At 44.4% G+C, this 21,723-nt stretch overlaps 2 protein-coding genes across 3 annotated transcripts in view; one reads left to right on the forward strand and one right to left on the reverse strand.

Moving 5' to 3' along the window:
• The window catches only part of LOC125765793 (autophagy-related protein 16-1), a 229,858-nt gene that overhangs the window by 181,174 nt on the left and 26,961 nt on the right, over window positions 1-21,723 (reverse strand). The gene's annotated exons all lie outside the window — the stretch shown is intronic.
• LOC125765780 (uncharacterized) overlaps window positions 1-21,723 on the forward strand; it is a 91,644-nt gene that overhangs the window by 47,014 nt on the left and 22,907 nt on the right. The window contains exons 4-5 of one of the 2 annotated variants that reach the window (XM_049431248.1): window positions 13,674-14,053; window positions 14,261-14,421. In XM_049431248.1, the coding sequence (XP_049287205.1) occupies window positions 13,698-14,053; window positions 14,261-14,421 (517 nt within the window). In that variant the 5' untranslated portion in view covers window positions 13,674-13,697. Of the gene's footprint in view, window positions 1-10,371; window positions 14,054-14,260; window positions 14,422-21,723 lie in introns of those variants that run through there. The other variant, XM_049431247.1, reaches the window with a different exon arrangement.

Below are 21,723 nucleotides of genomic sequence, written 5' to 3' on the forward strand. Positions count from 1 at the left end.
CATTTAAGGAAACACAACTGCACCAGAATTGCGATAATAAAAAATGATTATTCATTTCATGTTTTTGCAATGTTTTGCCAACGAAGACCACCAACCTGCTCTCACAGTATGAATTACTTCCTTTCGAAAAAATTAAACTTGGAGCGGAAAAATATAAATTACCCTTCCTGAGTAATATTTTATTAAATTGCAATGACCATACGAACGTTTCCCGGATGGTAGAATAAGAAATGCAACTCCGTTGCGCACAAGGAATCCAAAATTCACATTCCCTTCTAAAGGAAGTCGCCCTTTCATTGCAATTCGCTCGATGCTTGATCGTCCCAGAGCAAACAAAAATATAAGAAAAAACCTCACATTTTACGCACATTTCTCCACGTCCGATAGTGTAATTTCTCACCTTTCTCCCAAGTGACCGTAGCCAAGCCGGTGTGTATCGATTTACCTCGCATACCAACGTCGAGTCGAGTTCATCGAACGCCAGTAGCAATCGCAACACCGAAACGCCGAAATAACTGCCGACCCGGCGAGGACGCTCATTAACGCTTACCCATCCGCCTTAATTTCTTACCCACGAAAGATCAGAATTTTTGGTCAAATTTCACATGAACCAAACAAAAACACATGAACTTATTCTGTCAGATTCTTTTGGGGCGCTTGGGGTGGGCGGATTGGGGCAAAGAACACGAAAAATACACCAAAAACTTGGCACGAACCCTTTCGCGCAAAGGGTTCGGTATTTCTTTCTCCAAGTCGCTGGCGTGTAACGTAAGCGCAACGGATGGATCATCGCTACCATTGGTTACGCTTCATTTCCTCCGATCGAACGAAACCCGAACCGACCTTCTGCTCTACTGTTCTGCCCATCGGTCACCCCCGGGTCCGGGTGCTGACGTGCCGTTGATGGAGTTGATGAGGTACGAACTACCGCCACCAATATCCTCACCTTGTCCAAAAAGGGATTCGGCCGAAGCTTAATAATATTTTTCGGTTTCGATTCAAATTACAAGCCGTTCCCGGGCGCCCTTTCCATGGTGGGGGGTTGCGATGAAAACCCCCACCATCGACCCACACGTACATATCCCTTCCGCGCGTGCTAGAAACCGGGAGCGGTGAAAGAATCAGAACCCGTAATTGTGAGCTCACACTTTCGATCCACATGTTTTTTAATGAGCCGTACATGGCAAAAGGTGAGAGAAGGCATCCAACGCTCACTCGAAATGGGGGCCCCTTTTTGGCCAGAACCGTAACATCCATTCGGTGCAATGCTTAACGCTTCTTTCACGGAAAACCCGGGAAAAACGGTGGGCAATTGGAGAAGGATGAAGCTTTCGGCACTCCCGCACAACACGATCAAGCGCGCGTGTGTGTGTGTGTGAGTGTGTAGAAAAGGGCATCAAAATACCACCCAAAACTACAGTTACTTGCAGTTTGGTATAAGGCACAACAGCAACAACAAAAAACAAGTCCGACACATTCTTCGGTGCAACGACTCACGCCCGTATTTACGGCAGTAAATGTAACGCTTTTTCTCGTACAAAGGTTAAGGTGCTAAGTTTCATAATTTGTTCACCCGTGCAAGATTGCAGACTACCGCACGGGATGATGCGCCCACAGCACAAGAACATTCTAATGAGGTGAACAACGGCACGATGCATTCTACCATCTGCAAGCCATCCACAGAGTCGCTGAAAGCGCAACGCGGCGTACGGGAATAGCAAATTATGAATAATTCATTCGTTGATCGTTCGATGGAAGGGAAACGAAACCAAAAAAAAAAAACAGCTACTCTCAAACACACAAACAGAGAGTTGGAAGAAAACAAAAACCTTCTATCACCAAATTTGGATCAAAACCGGTACGATGCGGTACTATCATAATCCAGCGAATGGCATCCGAGTACTGCACCGCCGTGAGGGCACCCCCGATGCACAGCACTGTTGTGTGTGTATGTGTGATTTTGTCCGGATCAATTTCTTCATTACGGATGCCACGTTTTTTCGGTTGCTGTCAATTTGATCTGCATAATCATCTTCACGACGCCCGGTCATGGGAAAGATTTCGTTTCTGGGCCAACGGTTCACACCTCTTCAAACGGGTTCGTTGTTCGCGTTGGGCCAAGTCTTTCGATTCCCGGTGTTACGGTGCGGAAGTGCAAAAGACAGACGAATGAGAGAGGGTGTGTGAAAGAGAAAGAGAGGGAGCCATTTCGAACAAAACCAACCTACTGACCGCAAGATAGTGAACCACTCTTACCGATTCTGCCACCATCGTTGCAAAGACAAGAGAGAACTTTGTTGTGAACTACCTCTAGAGGGCCAACTGGTAAGGGAAGATCGTGGTTGATCGTGGGGAAGTCAGCCACTTCTGTAGCCACCGTACAGATATACCGTAAATGTAATTTGAAATTATAATAGAAAAATATCTTCAACCTCGCACCGCACTACCAACCTCGATAATTCGCAGCCTTTGTGCCAACTACCGAGGCATAATCTTTATCGGTCACTTCTCGGCCTGATACAGAGCGGCACACAGATTGAACAAATACCGTCCCATACCCGTGGCGTTGAGGAAAACATGCCAACATGCCGCTTACTAATGGAATGATCACGGATCGAAAGGATGCGTCCGGTCTGATGCAAACACGGTGGACGGTTGGAGATTTAATAGCGCACACTAGCCACCAAGGTAACTATCAATGCCGCTACTGCACGCATCCGTACGCTCAATGAAGCTCCCGTTAGACGGTGGCATTAGGATGATTACAACGAGATTGGAATGATTCGATTATTGAAATATTCTAATGACCGTTTTCCGTCTTCGATCACCTTCGGTCCAGGCGGTTTTTCATCCGTAAATTGCACAACCATTCTGGAAAACGAATTATCAGCAAATACTCCAGGCACGATCTCGATCGTTTTGCAATACGTTTGCTGGCATATCCTCTTACCAAACGTCACAACAGCTTTTCTAGTGTTGGCGAGGGCAGGAAAAATATTCAAATTATCTCTTAAAGACACGGGTCCCATTTGCTGTCCTGGTGAGAAAGACGTACGAAATCAAGGTAATTATTCGCAGGTGATACCAAGGTGGATAATGCGTTCGACACAGTACCATTCTTTTTTTCTATCTGCATGAAATTCTATTGCTGCTTATCCCATCAGAAGCGCGTTATAATACCAGATGCAGTTTCTTTGGAATTCCATCGGTATCTCGCTTGCAAAAAGTCTGACCCTTCGCTTCGTTGCACTATTCCGCGATCAGTGTCAACAGAGTTTCCCGGAGTCTACTAACGTGAAGCGAACTGCTTGTATCAGTGATGGCTATATCTAACACTGTTCCATGCCAGAAAAACGCCAAACGAATTCGTGTGCAGTTGTGTTTTCTTGCCCATTTCTTCTTTTACTTCATTCACTTGCACCAAATTAAAAGATCCCTCACCACCGATAGGTTGCAGCACGACAGCAACAATAAATTCCACCAAATGTTTGTACCCGGTGTCAGCGATTGCTGCGGCACGCCAAACATCGTCACCGCCTCCAGAAGCTATGGGCGGGGGGGAGGTTTTCCTATCGAATTCATGTGAGAAGTATTTCAATGCAAGCTGCCCTTCGCCCTCTATCTTAACTCTATCTTTGCTCTCCTATAAAAAAGAAAGAAACCATACTGTGGCAGGTCAGAGGTATGGAAACCATCCTTTTCCCCCACTAGTCGACAAAAAACCGGACAGAAACGTGATGAATTTCTTCCGATGTTTACTGCTGAAATCTCAAGTCAAGGGTCTTAATTAAAGGTATCCACCGGGCCCACCAAATAGGCCGGAGACCATTTAAACTGCCCGTCCGTTTGCTGGTAAGTTGCAGTGCATCGCCGTACGATGTCGGGTCGCGTTCGCAACACGCCTTATCAAGTGTTGACCGTCGCAAACGCCTGCCCCGGTCGGGAACATGGCACGGGGTGGCTGGGGGATTCATTACCGAAAGGACCGACCATTTCGCAGCAAAGCGGCGACGGAAAATCACGACTATTTTCACCCATCCGTCCTGGTTTTAAGTATCTGTTGGCAGGAATTTGCATTCCACGCTGATGAAACTCGGAACCTACTCCTAGCCCCGTTTCCCGGCCCACACAGGATCATGTGCTGAAGGGAAAATGCACTGAAGAAAGAAAACAAAAAGAAAACAATATCTTCAGGAAAGCGAAGCACATGGGGACACGAATACGAAATCATCATCGAAGTGGTGTTTCGATGTGCCATGTACGGGTTGGTTGTTGGTTGGGAAATTGATTCCAGCGCACAGCGCACGAAAAGACCTTAGTTTGAGAAAAGGCGATTATACACACAGCCGACCACGATTGCACTTGATCTGCAAGCGTGAATCTTTTGGGGAGTTTTGATTTCTTTTTTTTTCGCCCCCCCCCCCCCCTTTTTTGCTCGTAATGCTTCGGGGACCCGCTAACACACCATTACGGGTTTTGCGGTTTGGTGGTATCTAGAACGGCTAGAATAGATCCACCGAACGCAGAACGTCAGTTCACACTGACAAAAGGCGGCAAACAAAAACACTCACCCTTGCAAGAATGGCTAATTAACTTTCAACATCTTTTTTAACAATCGTACCGCAGAAACGCGGCTCAAAAGACGGAGCACTTCAAAGCAAACTTTCCGCGCCCAAAAACGTACCACAATCCCGACCTGGCAATTCCACAATCCAATTGTGGCCCGAAATACAACACACAGAACTAAGCAGGCAAACGAATACTCCCAAAAGGAAGTAGAAGTACAATTTTCGGGAGTTTGATTCTTCTCACGGCCACCGACTAACCGACGGAACGATGACAGATCACAATTTTAACGGTTTCAACCGTACTTAACCCACTTCTGAGCATATTGCATCCCATTAGGCGGCTCCGGTTCTAACAGTTACACTCATTGAGAGTGAGCAATTTCGTGATAAATTAGTTCAACTGTGTCCAACCGTTCAGCTGAACCGTTTGCTGTGCGAGAACCAATGGGGCCATGCGAATATTCATACTTCGTACATGCTGCCGCGTTTTCCCCCTTTAGACAAAAAAGCCGCCCAACTAGCACTAAATAGCCGCACTGGACAACAAAACGGTCTAACTGCGCTAGCCGTCGTCTAGCGTCTTTAAGCAAACGACATCTCGTTACAGCGCATTTCAAAACAGCCAATCTTGCTGCAATCAAACCGGACCGGACCAGCCCTGTGTCCGGTGTGAAGCTGTAAGCCGTACGGGACACAAAGCCCGAAACACAAGACCGTCTGCCCGCGCGAGACAACCAGCCTCTAATGATGGATGTTATAAATGATCGACCAAGCGGAGTGCAGTTATGTTTGTCAAATACAAAGTAAAGCACTGTCTGGTTTTATGTTCTGCGCAAGTTCTTCTCATCTCGCGGCCTAAACTTCAAGCAAATCCGAACATTGTCATGCGTTTTGTTTGAGCGTTGGAAAAGCCATTCGATCAATCGGTTGCTTCCGACGAAACAATGCCACACATCTTATCAATCATTTACTACCGGAACGTTCTATTAGCTGGTTTGGAACGAACTTTCTGCCATCCAAAGATAAACTACAAACCTTCACACGCAGTAATTACTTCCGCGTGTATCCTTTTTCCTTGAATCAACAATTCAACTTTCTTCGAAACTTTTTTTTCCACATTCTTTGTCTGTAAGCCACTCACGCCAATACTCGATGGTATCAATCTTTTCACCCCTTCGGGCACTTCCTTCGATTGTTAATCTTTTTTTCCGCGATCAAAACTGACACGGCAAAAAAAGGGAAAGGCTCCGACTACAGCTTATTTAATGCCACAGCTACGCAACTTAATTTGCAGTCTTTTTTCTCCCCCAACCCCAAAAGAACAAACAACTGCAACCGGCTGCACTGACGACACGCTCAATGCAAACACATCAGCAAAACGGGGCTGACACTGGGGATGGGGAAAATAAATTACCTTTTTCTTTTCAACCGCATCCACCCGACCAAATCCCACCCCCATGTCGGTGGGCATGAGGTGTGAAACCACCTCTTCTACATCTACCACTGCTAATACTTTCATTTACAGGAAGGGAATTGGTACAAACCGAGCCGGTTGCTGGTTGGCAAAATTTAATGAAAGTATTTGCACTCTTCCCAGCCGATTTTTCCGATCGCATCACGCTCATCACTTGAACTCGGGTGAGTGCGATCGCTAGAAACAACGCGAAACGTGTTCTAATTCCCATGGCTTCGCTCATTCATCGTTCGGGAGTGTGTGGACCCCGTCTTGGCAGTCGGTTGGCAAAATCTGCAAGGCCATATCCATCCCCAACTTTCCACCTATCATTGACAATCGCAGGAGGAAAACATGAAGCAAAAAGCACAGCTTCCTCGTAAACCATTCAAATCGCTATCGTTTAGTGAAAATCTTCATCTGGATGAAGCGAGTGGAGAAAAATCGCAATAAGGAACAAACAAACACACATCTCTTGGTGATAGTTTAGCAGAATGATTTTAGCTACTGGCACCATGTGCCAATGCTCAACCAAACGATTGAACTTAGTTAGGGAAAATAAGTATTGAAAGAAAAAAAATCAAACATACGTTAAACGCTTTACGTTTTAGTTTCGCGATCGACCGTAGAAGACGCTTATCTTGTATACGTAATCTTACCTACATATTTTTTATGCTCCCTGTCGGTAACTACTGGTGACACGCGCGGTATACAAGACATTCCGTACGATCATGCTTCGCGATCGGGAAAGTAACGTTTCACCATCATTTGGTGAAGATTTTCATTTGAAGATGTCGTTTAATTATTCATTCTATCGCCTATGATGGCACATTCGAACTGTGATAAACGGTTTCGACGATTACTGGTCAGAAATATATTCAACTCCAATTTCTCAAAGGCATTCAAAAATGTGTAAAATGATGTACACCACGTGAGGTAAATGGAAAACAAAATGAAATTAATTAAAAACGTATCGCAAATTTGTTGCTGCAACTTTATACCGCCTTATACATAGGGATGATACGACTATCGAATAATCCGTCGACACCTAGAGCTTGGTTCGCCCGACGCCAGCAAGCAGCCTCTCTATTTCCTTCACAAAGTAGCCGACGTATCAACCTACCTAAGTGGAAGAATAATTAGAACATGGCATTCATTAGCACCCCTTTAAGCCGTTGTTCTAGTCCGGTCGGAGTTTGCCTGTAGCGCCGTTAAGCTTACGTCAGGACGGGAGGGAGCTGTGATACTTGCGATGAATCCAACGGGTGCAGCGAGGAAAAAACCCGGCAGCGGAGAGGACACCAGGAAGGTTCATGAGCAAGCATTAATGCAGAAACACAGCTCTACTGATGCCGACACTGCATGCGGTTGCTATCAGTATCGGTAGCAGCGGTTCGGTTTGCCATTAGCTGGCAAAGGATACGTTACACATGCATGATTACTATCGAGAATGTTTCAATAAGCAGGTTGCGAGCAAGCGAGCGCGCTCGCGCACGCTCAGTATCACAACGGGAATTAGTGTTTATCGTGCAGTCAATCTTGTGCTGCTGCCGATTCCTCCCGCAACAAAGTTATTGGTATGTTGGTTTGGGGCGCCCTGCAACGTGGGCCACGGGTACGAAACACGGGCTAACGGGACGTGAAGGGTAACATATTTTTCGCCCTAGAGCGCCCTATACCTGGGCCTGGCCGTACCGAACGCGCACACGTACACAAAGGCGAGATTCTTTCGCGCCATGTTCCAACACTCTCTCCAAACGCAAAAAGGGCCAGGGTGGGGTGCGAGTGTGGTAAAGAAGAAGGGAAAAAAGGTTATCATAAAAGCAGCGGAACCGCCGCACGCTTTGTTTCCTTCTTCGGCGCCAATCGGGGTCATCAGTAGATTGATCAGTCTTCGAAGGCGCTCTGTTTATAGCGCCAGGATGATTGGCCAGGATCTATTCGCAAAACAAACATAACCACACAAAGACTTTGTTTTTTTTACAAAAGATGACGTATTTTGGAGCACAAGATTTGGTGAGGCAATTCAAACACAGATTCCACAAGCTTAGGAGGACATTGAACTTTAATCCAACAACGCAGCAATAGAATTCCAGCAACTCAAGAAGTTCGCAGCCAACATATCTCTTCACCTTAACTTCGTCGAACAATAGACAGCCACCATACTCTGTAGAGAATCCTCTTCACTTTTATTTTCAACAGTGGGAGGTCAATTCTATTTCTATTGCCAACACCATCAATTAACCGTCAAGGTCGATTTGCTATTATTTTCTTATCAAATTTGTTCATCATCCATCGTATGCCCGCTCGTCATGGGATTTTCTCTTCCTCATGAACACACTCCATCCCCCCATCCACCGGTGTCGATAGTGTTCTTTACAATTCGCAAACCCCTTCAAACGAGATGCCACCACTTATGCTTTATGTGCGAGTATCTTTAACCTCCGTGGTAAAAGGTTGGTATCATTCTACAAGATGCTTTCACAGTCGAGATCACTTGACTTGGGTTTCTTCTCTTTCCATGCCAAGCGCACTTCTCGCTATGGGTAGATTTTTATTGCCATTTTTACCGTCTCGTCTCCACTTTTCGGCACCAACCCAAAAATCCCTATCCACGGTACATATTGTTGTGCGCGCTGAATGATGCTATCTCATTAGCCCATTCTTATGCCACGTTCACTTCACATACGCATCACACCAACGAGCAGGGCGATTTTCCGCAAAAAAAATACCCGTCATGTGGGTAACGATGAGCGTTATTCGTTCTTTCTAACGATCATATAATAACTCATTAAATATCGTTACTTCTAGATCGAGAGACCTTCCTTCCACCACCGGAATTGGCACGCACCGAACTAGACAGCCAACGAAACGGAGGTCGAGTTCAATAAACTAGTTTGTTATGATTTCTTCAAGTGGTGGTATTTTATAAAAACCTTTTTTTTCCTTTTGCCCTAACCCATCGATGCGCAAAGATGCCAAATAATCTAGCTTACCCTGGCAAAGAAAGATATTGTTATTGTTGCGAAGCGTACTTGTCCCAAAACCACACAATCAAAAAAAAAACCCCCCGGAACAAGCATTGCTGACCATTGCAAGCCACGCTAGAGTGGAAAATCCATTTGCACGGCGTGCCGTGGTGGTCAAAACGGTGGCATAAATGAAGGAAAATAAAGCTAAAAATAATAATCATTAAAACCTAACCGTGCAAACATGCTGGTGGCTTCGCTTACTCCGAAACCAGCCGAACCTGAAGATGACGCTTGGCTGAGCCGGTGCGGCGAAGGTCATTAGCCCTGACATGGGTCTTGCCGCGCGACATGCCGTTCACTGCTGAAGGCAGTAGCAACGATCTCATCACTATCACTACGGTGCCTGCGAATTCTACAAACATCAACAACAAAAAAAAACCCAAGAAACGAAAAGCAAAAGTACAAAAGTGCACAAGGAATGCTGCCCGCTAATAGGTTCATTCCTTTCGTTGCTTGACCACTGATTTAAGTCGTTTCGTTTTTTTGTTTTTTTGTTCGTTCGTTCGTGTCTGTTCCGTTTGTATCGGTGAGCGACATATATCGTGCACACTTGACAGGAAGTTCTTTATGCCCTACCGACCTTCACGCGTTCTGTGTTCGTGTGCTTCCTGACGCGACAAACAGTCCGACAACGAACGGAAAGAATAATGAACTTTCGCTCGGTTGTATAACAACGTTTACGAAGCCGTTAAACGGGTAACGCAATAGCGAATGATGTACATGTCTTCGAAAGTTCTTATGTTAATTACGTGGTTTCTACGCAAAATGGTTCACAAACACTAAAACTCTCAAAGAGATCAAAGGACACCTTACACAAAGAGCAGAAATAGTGGTAATTAAGCAGTAACACAGAAGCGGCAATGTGGCAAACGAAGGCAGACTACTCATCCAGTGCACACCATAAAACGTAATGCAACACATTAGTGCTTTAACGGACAGTTCTGGTGCACTTTCCAGAACGTAGAACGAATTGTGTTGTCCAGTTTATCAGCATCATAAATCATGGTCGGCATAACTTGGGCCTGTCGGCAGGGTAGCAACTTTTGCAGGTTGAATGTAAATTGATTTATGCCCACTAGCTAAAAAGAAGGTTACAAACTATAGTTCATAATCAGTCATTTTCTCACAGTCTAGTTTTGACAACTGGTGTCATAATCCAGCACTAATGTCCATAGGATATGTGCAGATTTATAAACAAATATAAGCCGGAAACGTAAGCAGCTTTACATCTTTTTCGCTTATTTTGAAAATTAATTAAACAACATGATCGTAGAGGATGCTATAAATAATTTATGAATAATTTCCAGTTTCCGATGTATTGTAAAGTTCATCGCCAATTCAAATAACCTAAAGCACTTCGTGCAGAATGTTTAGAGAAGTAACTAATTTATGTAGTTGACCAGAGGCAACTCAGCAACAAACTTGCTGAGATCAAACCGATTAGTCAAGCAGTTAAAATGCAACATGTCTAACAAATATTGAAGAAATTGTTTCTTTAATTCACGAACGATCGTGTCAAATAAAAAAGTTGTTAATTTCTCCTTTTTATTGACTCTTCTCACAATCGCTCGAGATGCTATAAAAATTTCAATATCCCCATGAATTGTATATGCTAATTTTATATAAGTTGATGAAAATCACTAGCACATTGTAAAATTAGAAACTGTAAACAATTACTGCTACTTTCAGCGATCGAACAAACAAAACAAAACAAAATCTGCATCGCTCGACAACCCTTACTGTTTACAAACTGCTTCCGTTTAGCGCTTATATTTGCTACAACAATGTTGCACTGCAAAGCTTCACGGCGACAACAGCAATAGCACAGCAGGATACAAAACCGGGGTACTTTTCGCTTGTTACTGCAACAAAAATCTAGGCCACAGGTGCCTGCAAGGCGCAAAGTTCAGACACGAGCAGCAGAAGAAAAAACAAAAATCCCACCTCAACAACAAAACAGATATCGCACTGCATTCCTGACCCCATCCGGTACCGGGGGTCTAATCGGTTGTAGCGTGACTTTCCTGTGTGCCAGCTGTATTTTAACATCGAAGATGTAATACACAAAAACAAAAAACAAACATCCCAACAGTAAAAATCCTTCCCAGCGCAACACACAATCGCGTTACCAGTTAAAGGCGGAATACCTTTGGATCCGTCGTTGTTAATCTTATTCCTTTTGCCTTGAAGCTGTTAAAATTATTATTTGCATTCATAATCGCTACATCGTAGCTAGTTTGCTTTAGCCATTTCTGTTTTTTTGCTGGTATTTTTGCTTCACCCTCTGTTGAGCGATAGCATTATGTAGAACGTGCGGAAAATGTTTACGCTTTCGTACAAGTCTTCAGCCTTCCACGGGGCCGCAAGGGTTAAGAATAAACAGTATTGAACTTTTTCACCATCCGTGTCCTGCCTTCGTAGGCCAGCGTCGTACCATGTTACTATCAGCTAATGGCATAAGATTTTTATTTTACACCATTCAGCGCAGGAGTGCATTTTATGTTTCTTTTTTTTCATAGGCAAAGCTACCTTCTTTAGCGTAATGTACCAGTTGGTTGGTGGAAATTACGTCAATTACCTACTCAACGTACACTTCCGCCGTGCCGTTCAGATTATCCTAGGGCTATTTGCTTTCCAACTAATGCATTTTTACTCTCATACGAGTGCGCGGGCAAGATGTGTCCATTAGATCGTCGTTAGCCGGTTGCGGTATGTTTTTGGGGGGAACATTCTCCAGCAACAGAAACAGCTAGTTACCACCGCTTGCATTACTTTGTTGTAAAATAAAAACTCAATTACGCTTTCCATGGCTGGTCAATGCTCGCGGAAAATTGTGTGGTAAAAGTAAGCATTCAATTAAGACTCCCACCGCTCTCGTAAGTTGTTGTGCATGAGTAAACGCAAAATAAGCTTTCTGCCTTCGCAAATAACGCACCTTGATTCGAGCAAAATCGTATCTTCGATCGACCGATCGAACCAACGACGGTTTAATTAAAACAAAAACCACGACAAGAACAAACCATCAAATGGTTAACGATGCTGTCATCGTTATGCTTGAACACATCCCAACTTCACGATGTACCAGCATTTGCACGATTGCACCAAAAACGGGAGTACAAAACAAATCGCAAAAGCAACGGGCCATACTTTGCGCAACCGTGCATGTACACGCACTCGATTCGGTAGAACCGTAAGTTCCGTATTTTTCCCTGCAGCCCGTTTTTTATGGAGTGCATTCGCAGAACCTTTTTCCAACATACGACGATGACAAACGAATGCACGGAATGTTGGAGGCTGTGACTAAATTCCCTAGCGGCGTTAGTCGCACAAACGGTGGACGTCGCGGTATTTGCCCACAATCGATTATCGCACTTTCTGCGATAGTATGACAGCGCTCCACTTAAACTATGGTTGCAGCCGTGGATGGAATTCATATTCGAAAAAGGGATTTCGCTTGGTAGGTCTTGCTACCTTCGAGGTGTGTTTGCTCCAAAATACATCAAGCACATAGCGCGCGTCCTGCAGAAATACCACACGGATAAGGTTGGGTTTTTTTTGTTGCCGGTACCGGACCTGCTACATATCTGATTTGAATTCATATTTATACTGTTGCTTATAGATTTTTGAATGGTCGGACCTACCGCACCCGTACTTTGGACATAAGACTTGTTTTGTGCACGAACCGTCCTCACATCCACCGTTTCTTGAGGATGCTGTGGCGGAATGGCCGCTAATGCAAGAACATATTACGCGGTACTCTACGTTGCGCGCGGGCTCACTTTTCCGAACGGAAAAGAGATAAATTGGAAAATAACAACTTTTTACCGACAAACCAGCGACCAGCAGCTCCTGCGTTATAAACAGAACTCTCGCGATGTGAGGAAATCGCCGGGATGTAGATAGAGGGTACAACAAGCTAGGCATAACGAGCAGGTCTCTGGCATGGACACACCGCAGAGGAAAAAAAACAGACGACCAATCTTTAAAAGGACCGATCGAGAAGTTTGTTTTGCACTGTGGAGCACTTTTGCCTGTCTGTAGTACCTCATTTGATGGTGCTAGCCGTCCGGTCGAGAGCATATGTTTTATATCGAATTGAATCGATTTGAACATACATTCTTTCCCTCCTTTGCTGCAGTACATTTGTACCTATACGTCTTCAAATTTTCCTCACATTAATTCTTTAAAAAACTTGTAAGAAATGTTGCGATGAATGTTTTAGCTTGAATGACGTTAACATTTACTAACATTGAAAGGAATTTGAATAATCCCAACTCCCCCAAAAAGGAGTTATGTTCCTTTTCCATGTGAAAAGAATATAATTTTAGCTATTTTTCCCCCATCACTGTTTCGTACTACCTATGATACAAGGTGTACAAATCATAACGTATTCCCAGGAGATATCATATTTCCCTCAACGTATAAGAAAACTATTTTTTCAATATCTTCAATCAAATCTGGGATAGATCTTCTGTCAATAGGCTGACAAATTTAGTCCTAGTCGCAACTTAATGAAAACGGTCCCACACTATCATTCGATCATATTATGTACCATACATTCGGACAGGTTCATTAATATTCTCTTTTCAACCATTTTTTTTTATCATGCAATCTTTTCAGAGCGACAAACTCCCATCTGTCAACATGCTGCCAAGATCGTTGCGTTCGTTGTTGTTGGCCTGTCTGTTGTTAGCGTCCTCCCCAAGCATAGATGCGGCGAAAAGGCGATCGCGACTCGATCTACCAATTTCAAAGCCAGCCGATGCACCACTTGAGGACAATCTAGCTACCGCATCCGGTTCGGAGCCGGCATACGAACGTGTAGAAGCCCCGGCTGCCATTACACCGGCCGCCGCTACCAGTGCAGGTGCTTCCGCCGAGACGGAATCGTCCGCCAATGCTAGCGGAAGCGGAAGTTCGGAAAACAGCAGCCAAATGATCGACGAGTACTCGGACGAAGAATGTGATCCAGACTTTATAGCTTTCGAGCTAGTTACCGGGTAAGTTGACGTGCGTGGTGGTTACAACACACCGGCCTCAATACATTTTCGTTGTTTACTTACCTGAAATGAAAAAAAGAAAGAAAAAAACAGGGTTCAAAGCATGAAATGACTGTGTCAAATCAACATCTCCACTCATATCTCGACAAGTTTCCCCCTCGATTCGATATCTTTTCCATTCTTTCGTGTTTTTTTTTCTCTTGACAGATATGTCTTCTCGGCACCGAACAAGCTTCTTGATTCCATGCCCGGTACGCTGATGCTAACCGACTGCTTGGAAGCTTGTCAGAACAATGATTCATGCGCATCCGTCAACTACGAAACCGGCCTGTGTGTGCTGTTCTCGTCAAACTCTGACAAATTACCAGGTAAGTTGTCGATGCTGTCAAAAAGGGAGAAAAACACACACACAATGTCCTCCCTTATGCGTTGCTCGATGGTAGTCTTTTCAATACATTAGCTACAGTTTATACATATCGTCTATAGACAGTTGCTTTGCACCAAAAGCTCTGATCCTGCACAGGTGGATCTGTCCGTACTTCGTCACTGGTAAAGGCACTCTATCAAACCGGGGTCCCAGGAGACGGCTGCAATCTCTAGTCCGATAGCGAACAACTACAATATGATCGATTGATTGATTTCAAAGAGAAAGAAATTTTATGAGCTAGATCACTTTCTTTCTCCGCCAGTTCGAAACATTGTTCGCCCACTGGTCAGAGCGAAGGGCATCCCTATTACGGACTGGTACTGATGGGCCATCCCGTTACAGACCAATGTTCTGTACGTTGGGAGGTCCCTATCGATCACGCTTTTGTTGATCTTCAAACGTTTTGATCCCGCACGCAGATGGTTGTTGTTCGCCGTACAACAAACAGAACGGAACCTTGATTTTGATCTGGTTTGATTTTCAAAACTTAACCCATAATGTGGATAAATGATGTCAGGAAAGGTTAAAGATATGGTACCGGACTGTGAAAATCGTTCATCGTTCATTTAAACATCCCGTTCACTTGCTGCAAATTGCATTCCCAGTGCACAGATATCATAAAACGTTAAAGCTTCCAACCTTTGCAAAGGCGGCTGTTGAAGCAAATGGCTAATCGAAAAGCAATTAACTTGATCAAATTAACAATGATGGGTTACCGGGACCGTATCGACCACCCGTAATTGACCGTTCCCATAAGCGCCGTTGCGATGCGGACCTCAGTTAACCTTAGGGCACACTTAGACGAATGAAAAAAATGGCTCAAAATTTTTGGAGTGAAGTAGTTACTAAAGCGATTTTGTTTATCATAATCGAGCTAAAGAGTAAACTCTCAAGCGATAAGATAAAATTCTGGGAACAATTAACTTGCGCACACGGCACAAGCAAAATAGAACAACAACGCAGACAGAGTGTCGAAAAAGTCAAATTAAAATTTATATCCATTGACGGTGGAAATATAATCGACGATTCCGAGACACAACCTATCTAACCATCGGTGGAGAAAGCCACCTAAGCTTTCTAACAAAAAAAAACGGTTGGAAAAGCTTCCCAAATCGCGATCGCTTTGCCGCTGACCGAACGGTGTGTGGTCATTAGCTGATGGTTCAACACTATGGTCGAACATCCGCACGGGAGTTTTCGCCGTTCCCAGGTAACGTTCGGCGCCCGATTCAGAAAACCGATGCAAGATGTACTAAAAGATTTTCTCGCCAGATTCCTGTAAAAAAATCGTGATGATTTCCACGTGACATAGTTTCGACATAAAATTTCTTTTTTTTTTATTTTACTTATTCGTGCGCTTCCATTTCTATCTTGCCCGCAGCCATAACGGGCTAATGATGGACGGGTGGTGAGCACATGGTACGTTCGCTTTCGCTTGGTCGCGTGATTTGTTTCAAACAAAGCAGATGGTTCGTAAGTTTATGATGCGAAGAATTCACATCACTCATCAGTAAAGTGGAGGCAAGTGTGTCCGATGATGGCGTTTAAATTCTTGAACCAGTGATGTTATTTATTGTTTCGACACAATGCGGTTGTTAAGCAGGCCCGATCTGCTTATTCTTCCCGCGCAACGGGTACCGTACACAAAAAGATGGGGGAAAGTAGTTTCATTCATTTTACGATTCTTTCTCTCTCTTCTCGTATCGGTTCTTGCCTCTAATATCGACAGGGAACTTTATCCACATGCCACAAGCAAAACAGCGATGAATCGGCAAAAACACGCTGCGGACAATAATAGCAAACATTAAAAATTATTAGATCTTCCTCATATTTGACCAGTCTGCAAGAAAACCTGCAATCGTTCGGTTCGGATTTCGCTTTTCAACAAGCACATAAATTAGCCATTGTATATCGGGCTCCGCAAGGAACAAACCGATCGTGCCTTCCTTGGCTGCCATCATCTTCTACTCGATATCGCACGGCAAAGACTTCGTCTTGTAGCGTACCCTGACCCAAGCGACTCAAAAGCAAATCGATTGAATCGATCGTAACCATATCGTTTCGTTTCGTTTGGCGTGATTTCGGCGCATGTGAACATTTTTCCCTAGCCAGTGTTCATCGACCGCGAAGCGGAAGCTGCACTGCTACACGATTCTTCGAATCGTACGAGCTGCCGTTTTCGGTGACCTTTCGAGAAGTCGCGAAGAGTCTAGAGAGTAACAGCGCGAAAATCCTGTCATGGGCGTTCGCATTATCACAGATAAAACGGTGCAGGTTTCCACGCCAGCTGCTGCCCTCCTGGGGGCAACGATCGCAAAAACAAACAACTGTAATAAAATTGTATCTTTTCGATGATATCACGACGGTGGGGTGAGGTGGATTGTTCACCATCTACTGATCGAATTGGCAAACCAGCAACCGTTTGACAACTCGCAACCAAAAGCAACAGGGCAAAAGCATCCTTTTCGGTTCTCATCGCCATCAAACGGGGTTGAGCATGACAACAAAAAAGCCAACACGGCAAACAACAGAAAGAAAAGCTTCCACAAGCGTGGACCATAAATTATGGAACATCGCAGCTTAGGCCCTCGTTGGTTTTCATATAGATTCGAAGCTGGAAGAAGGAAGGAGGTTTTTTTTTGTTATTGTGTGATCCGACCGCTGCTACGCGTTCGCTACAGTATTTTAGTGATTTATGCGGTGATATCTTCAAACCGTAAAGGGCCATTCTGGACTGTACACTATCATCCACAGAACGGTCATCTTAAAGGGCTCGAGAAATATCCCACTGTGAACATCGAAAGGCTATCGATCAGCTGCAATGTCACGCTACCGATCTGCAGCAGCAGCAGCAATCAAAACATTGGAATGAATTGCAAGCATCCGTTCTTCGGTTTTTACGATTCTAATTAAGAGATATAGCATAAATCAGTGTGCATGATATCTACCACCGTGAGAGCTCTGGCTAACGATCCCAGGTTAAATCGCACTCTCGACACTCAAATCCCTACGGTAAAACATTGTTCCCATGCGATACGACGATGCGTATATCCCTCTGGTGCAGGTACGCATAGCAGGAAGTCTCATTTGCAGGCAGTGCGCTGTCGTTAAAATTCTCAACAACATGCAATTGCGTTTGATCGATTGAAATCGAACGGCATACGAAATATAACGGGGGGGTGGGTGAGAAAACATGATACAGCCATGAAAAGATTGAACCGATGCGGCATGTTTGAAGTCGATGCAAGCAAACATGTAGAAAGAGGAAAAAAATCTGAACTCATATAAACGTGCACAACGCAATGATTCTAGAAGTTAGGCATAAACACAGAAAGCTTCATTACGTCAACGTTCCACTACGCGCGCCCTCTCATTTTGAACGGTCACGCATTTTTACCGCGCAGTGTTTTCATGTCAGCATGCATTTCGATTTTGAAGTACCATGTGTACAGCAAGCTAACTGTAACACGCTTAGCGGAGTATTCTAGTACCCGACACCGGCAACATTCCATCGATTTGTTCGGCGATCATTGAAATGGTTTGAAAAACTAAATCGATTTTTTTTGTTCTACTCTCTGTAAGTGGCGTTAGATTGATTCGCCACTAAATCAAACCGTGTGTATCATTTCCATTCACATCACTTTGCAAGTCGAATCGTCCACGAGCAGGTGAACGCCAACAGCCAAAAAGAGCACTGAAAGAAAGTCCAAAGCTAGATGGCGCAACGTGTTTTTTTTTCCTTTTACGCAAAAACCTATGTTCCGCTCTTCATCATAAGCATGCCGATTTAAATAAAAAAGGCCACCCGCTAGCTAACGATCCTTCCTGCGATGCATGGTGCTGCAGATGGGATACGGGGACTAGAAACACAACTGGAGGCAAAAGCTTCCCCACAACACAATTGGACATCGCAGCAGGAAATGTAGCTTCCTTTTGATCATAATTTGCTAGCGGCACGCAGACTCGCTCTACAGCAGCGTCAACAGTGCCGGGACGCCGCCAACGATAATTAATAATTTGTAATTTATCTTTCCGCGCCACGTTCTCTGTGTTCGATTTCCGTGAAGACAACGCACTGTCGTCGTGCACATCGTTAGTGGACGGATTCTCGATTCGATTGCTTCACTTATATCTACCCTTGTCAAAACTATCCTATTACGAGGTTCGTTTTCGATGTGTAACACGATTTCTATATTATGTCGAGTTTCCGCATGGAATCGGGAAGTTTCCCCTATTACTCCTTCGGACCCACCACCCACCAAGAACGAAGGTTTTGCGCTGGTAAAACAAAATAAAAATTGAAATGTTATCTCCATTTTACTGTCACCCTTCTGTGTGTATCGATTGCTAGAAACGTTTTGCTTCTTACTAAAAACCCCCTTTTTACATCCATTCGACACGGCCACCGACGACATTGGGACCGTTGCAGCTTCTACTGATGGAACGATACGAAAAAAAAATTCTATGCAATTCGTGATCGGTACAGGCGAGTACATAAATAAAAATTGGACCATCCCGGGGGGGCACGATGGACCCACTGCCGCAGGGGAAAGAAGTTTCGGTGGCTGGGATCGATTTTGCTCCCAAAGGAGCAAGAATTTCGATAGTTCGTGATTGTGCATATATAGTGCATTCCCAGGCTTTGCTGCAACATTCTGACCATCGACAACTGGTCCACCAGTTGCTAGTGAATGATGGGAAGCACGGCAATTTAAGAGATTCCACATTCAAACTTCCTCACGCCGCTCTGGCTCTGAAGCAGTCGGCCCCGTTACATCCCATTGCCGGTCGTGATTCCGGTGCCGGTATCTGTCGGCTGTTGTTTATTTTTCGTTCGCGATGCACTTTTTTCTAGCAAATTTTTGTTTTAAAATAAACGCACACACCGTACCTGCTTCGGGAAGGTTTTTTTTTGCGTGTGATGCACCCTTGTGACAGGGGGATGCTCTATTTCTGCCCAATGGTTCTCTCCCCCCTTTGCTGTGCAATATAATTTCCATCAAGCACCGTCGAAAATCTGGCCAACAAACTGCGAGGAACCGGTGAAGAACTATCTTCTCCCACTGACACCGATATTGAAGTGAAAGGAAAAACCGCAAACTTATGAGAAAATGGGCACCACAGCACCGATGTCTCAGCTGTCTCGTAAATTTATCCACCAATAGACGTCGCCGTTTGCCGATTCGGTGTACAATTCTACCGCCAATGCTCTGCTTTAACTCTCATCTCGAGCTCATCTAATTTTCCCACTGGCAACTGAGGCATGTTGTTACAACCAAAGCAAATGGCAGACATAGGAAGCCGGCCGGGCTCGAAATTCCAAGGCAGCAAACGCGCCAAACTCAAGTGCACACGATTTGTGCCTCCTTCCTTCGTATTTTATGTGAAAGATCCACAGAGGATATAATCGGTTTTTGTGTACGTTTGCTGGTGCAAAAACGGAAGAACATGAATTCATAATTTATTTGCAAAACGGGAGAAATCGTGGACACCTTGGGGCCGATTTGGTGTCTCTTTTTTTTTTTTGGCTCATCTACCATCCCCGTGGTCGACGGTTAAAACGCAAAGCGATCGGCGTCACGACGATGGGGCCAACCACAAGCCACACATTTAGCCGCGGGAATGGTGCACTCGGTCGTCGCTGATGGGCGCACTAAATCAAACAACAGTAATAGAAATGGGCCCTGTAACGACGATGCGCTATCGTTTGCTCATCGTTTCCGGTTGGCACGACTCGCTTTCGCACCGCGTACCTTGAGGCCTTACTGGACGGGATACTGCCTGTCCCGTACAGCTGGTCCGGACATGTGCACTCTCACTTGCTGTTCGATAAATCTGATACGCGGGGGAAGGTTTGGCCAGGCCATTAACACTAGAACTACCAAGCGATTAAGATTTTTTTTACGATTACTTTATAAATCATATCGAAGAACTGGACTTCAGTTTTAATATTTTTTTTTGGATTTCGTACAGCAGAAATGTATAAAAGCTATTGAACAACTATGGGTCAATTGTTAAAATCCATAAATTAATGTGATTAAAAGTAAGCATACCAGCTAAAACGACCGGTCTGGTAGTTCTAGTGTAAAATTATGCTCTTAGTAAACTAGCGATCGGTTTTGATTGCCAAGATGTATACAATGCGTATGTAAAATATCATATACCCGTATATTTATATTTTACTATAACTGTATCAAAATATGGAACGGCCTGGTGGTGTATGTCATACACAGCGCCGGTTCCCCACGGCAAGACTGAGTATCAAATCTCATCCGGATCTTCCCCCGGAGCAAGAACTGAATATCCAGCTACGCGGTAAAGATAAGTCTTGATTCGACCTGGCCGTTGTTAAGAAGTAAAAAAACTGTATCAAAATAGTTTGTTGACTTGTGGAAATAAATATTTTGAAGAGAATAATATTGTCTTTAACACAATTCAATATTGTCTCTATTGGCAAATCTAGTCCAATTGCCAGAAGCGCCTCCATCTGGATGCTTCCACAGCCTAGTTTTAACCCATTCATAAAATTGAAAAATCATTTCATGGAAGCTTATGCCCCTACAAGAGCACATCAATGGGGAGAACACTAATTTACACGCTCGTTCCATCGATCCGCTCCCATCGGCACTTACCGGTCAGGACGAGGGCATCGGTCAAGAAGCTATTTGTGCCAAAGTATCGTTACACCAACCCAACGGCTTAACTTAAGCCCAGGGTTCACCCCGTAGACAACCAGAACCTAACAACTATCAAATTACCGCTAATAATACCGCACTTTTTGCACCACTCCATGATCTTTCCCGGCCGGACAGACGATTTCCCTTGGAAGTACTCCCATGCATAAGCTCGATCGATCGATCGAATGATCGATGTGGCAGAAGATGTCTGTCTGAGTCCTGACTACAAGTACTCATCTCTCTGTTGAGTGGAGCGCGTTGAGTGTTGTTGCAGCAACTACCAGGGCGCCCGTACACCAATAGACAACAAGAAAGTACGGAACCCTTTAGATATTGTTTCATAAACGCAAAAGAGAACGATAATGAAACGACTGATTAAAGGTTGCTTCTGCGTTCGATTGAGGGACGCTTGCATGCCGCTTCCGTAGCAAAAGAATGGGAAATTGCATGCATGAAGCGGCAGTAATAATGGTTTATCCATTATTAAATACAATATCTTACGCATGCGCGGCTATACTTAGCCGTCCGAATGCAATTCTACCAGCCACCAGCGCTATAGATATGCC

Source organism: Anopheles funestus, chromosome 2RL (genome assembly GCF_943734845.2).
Source record: "Anopheles funestus chromosome 2RL, idAnoFuneDA-416_04, whole genome shotgun sequence".
In the NCBI taxonomy this organism is placed as follows: Eukaryota; Metazoa; Arthropoda; class Insecta; order Diptera; family Culicidae; genus Anopheles; species Anopheles funestus.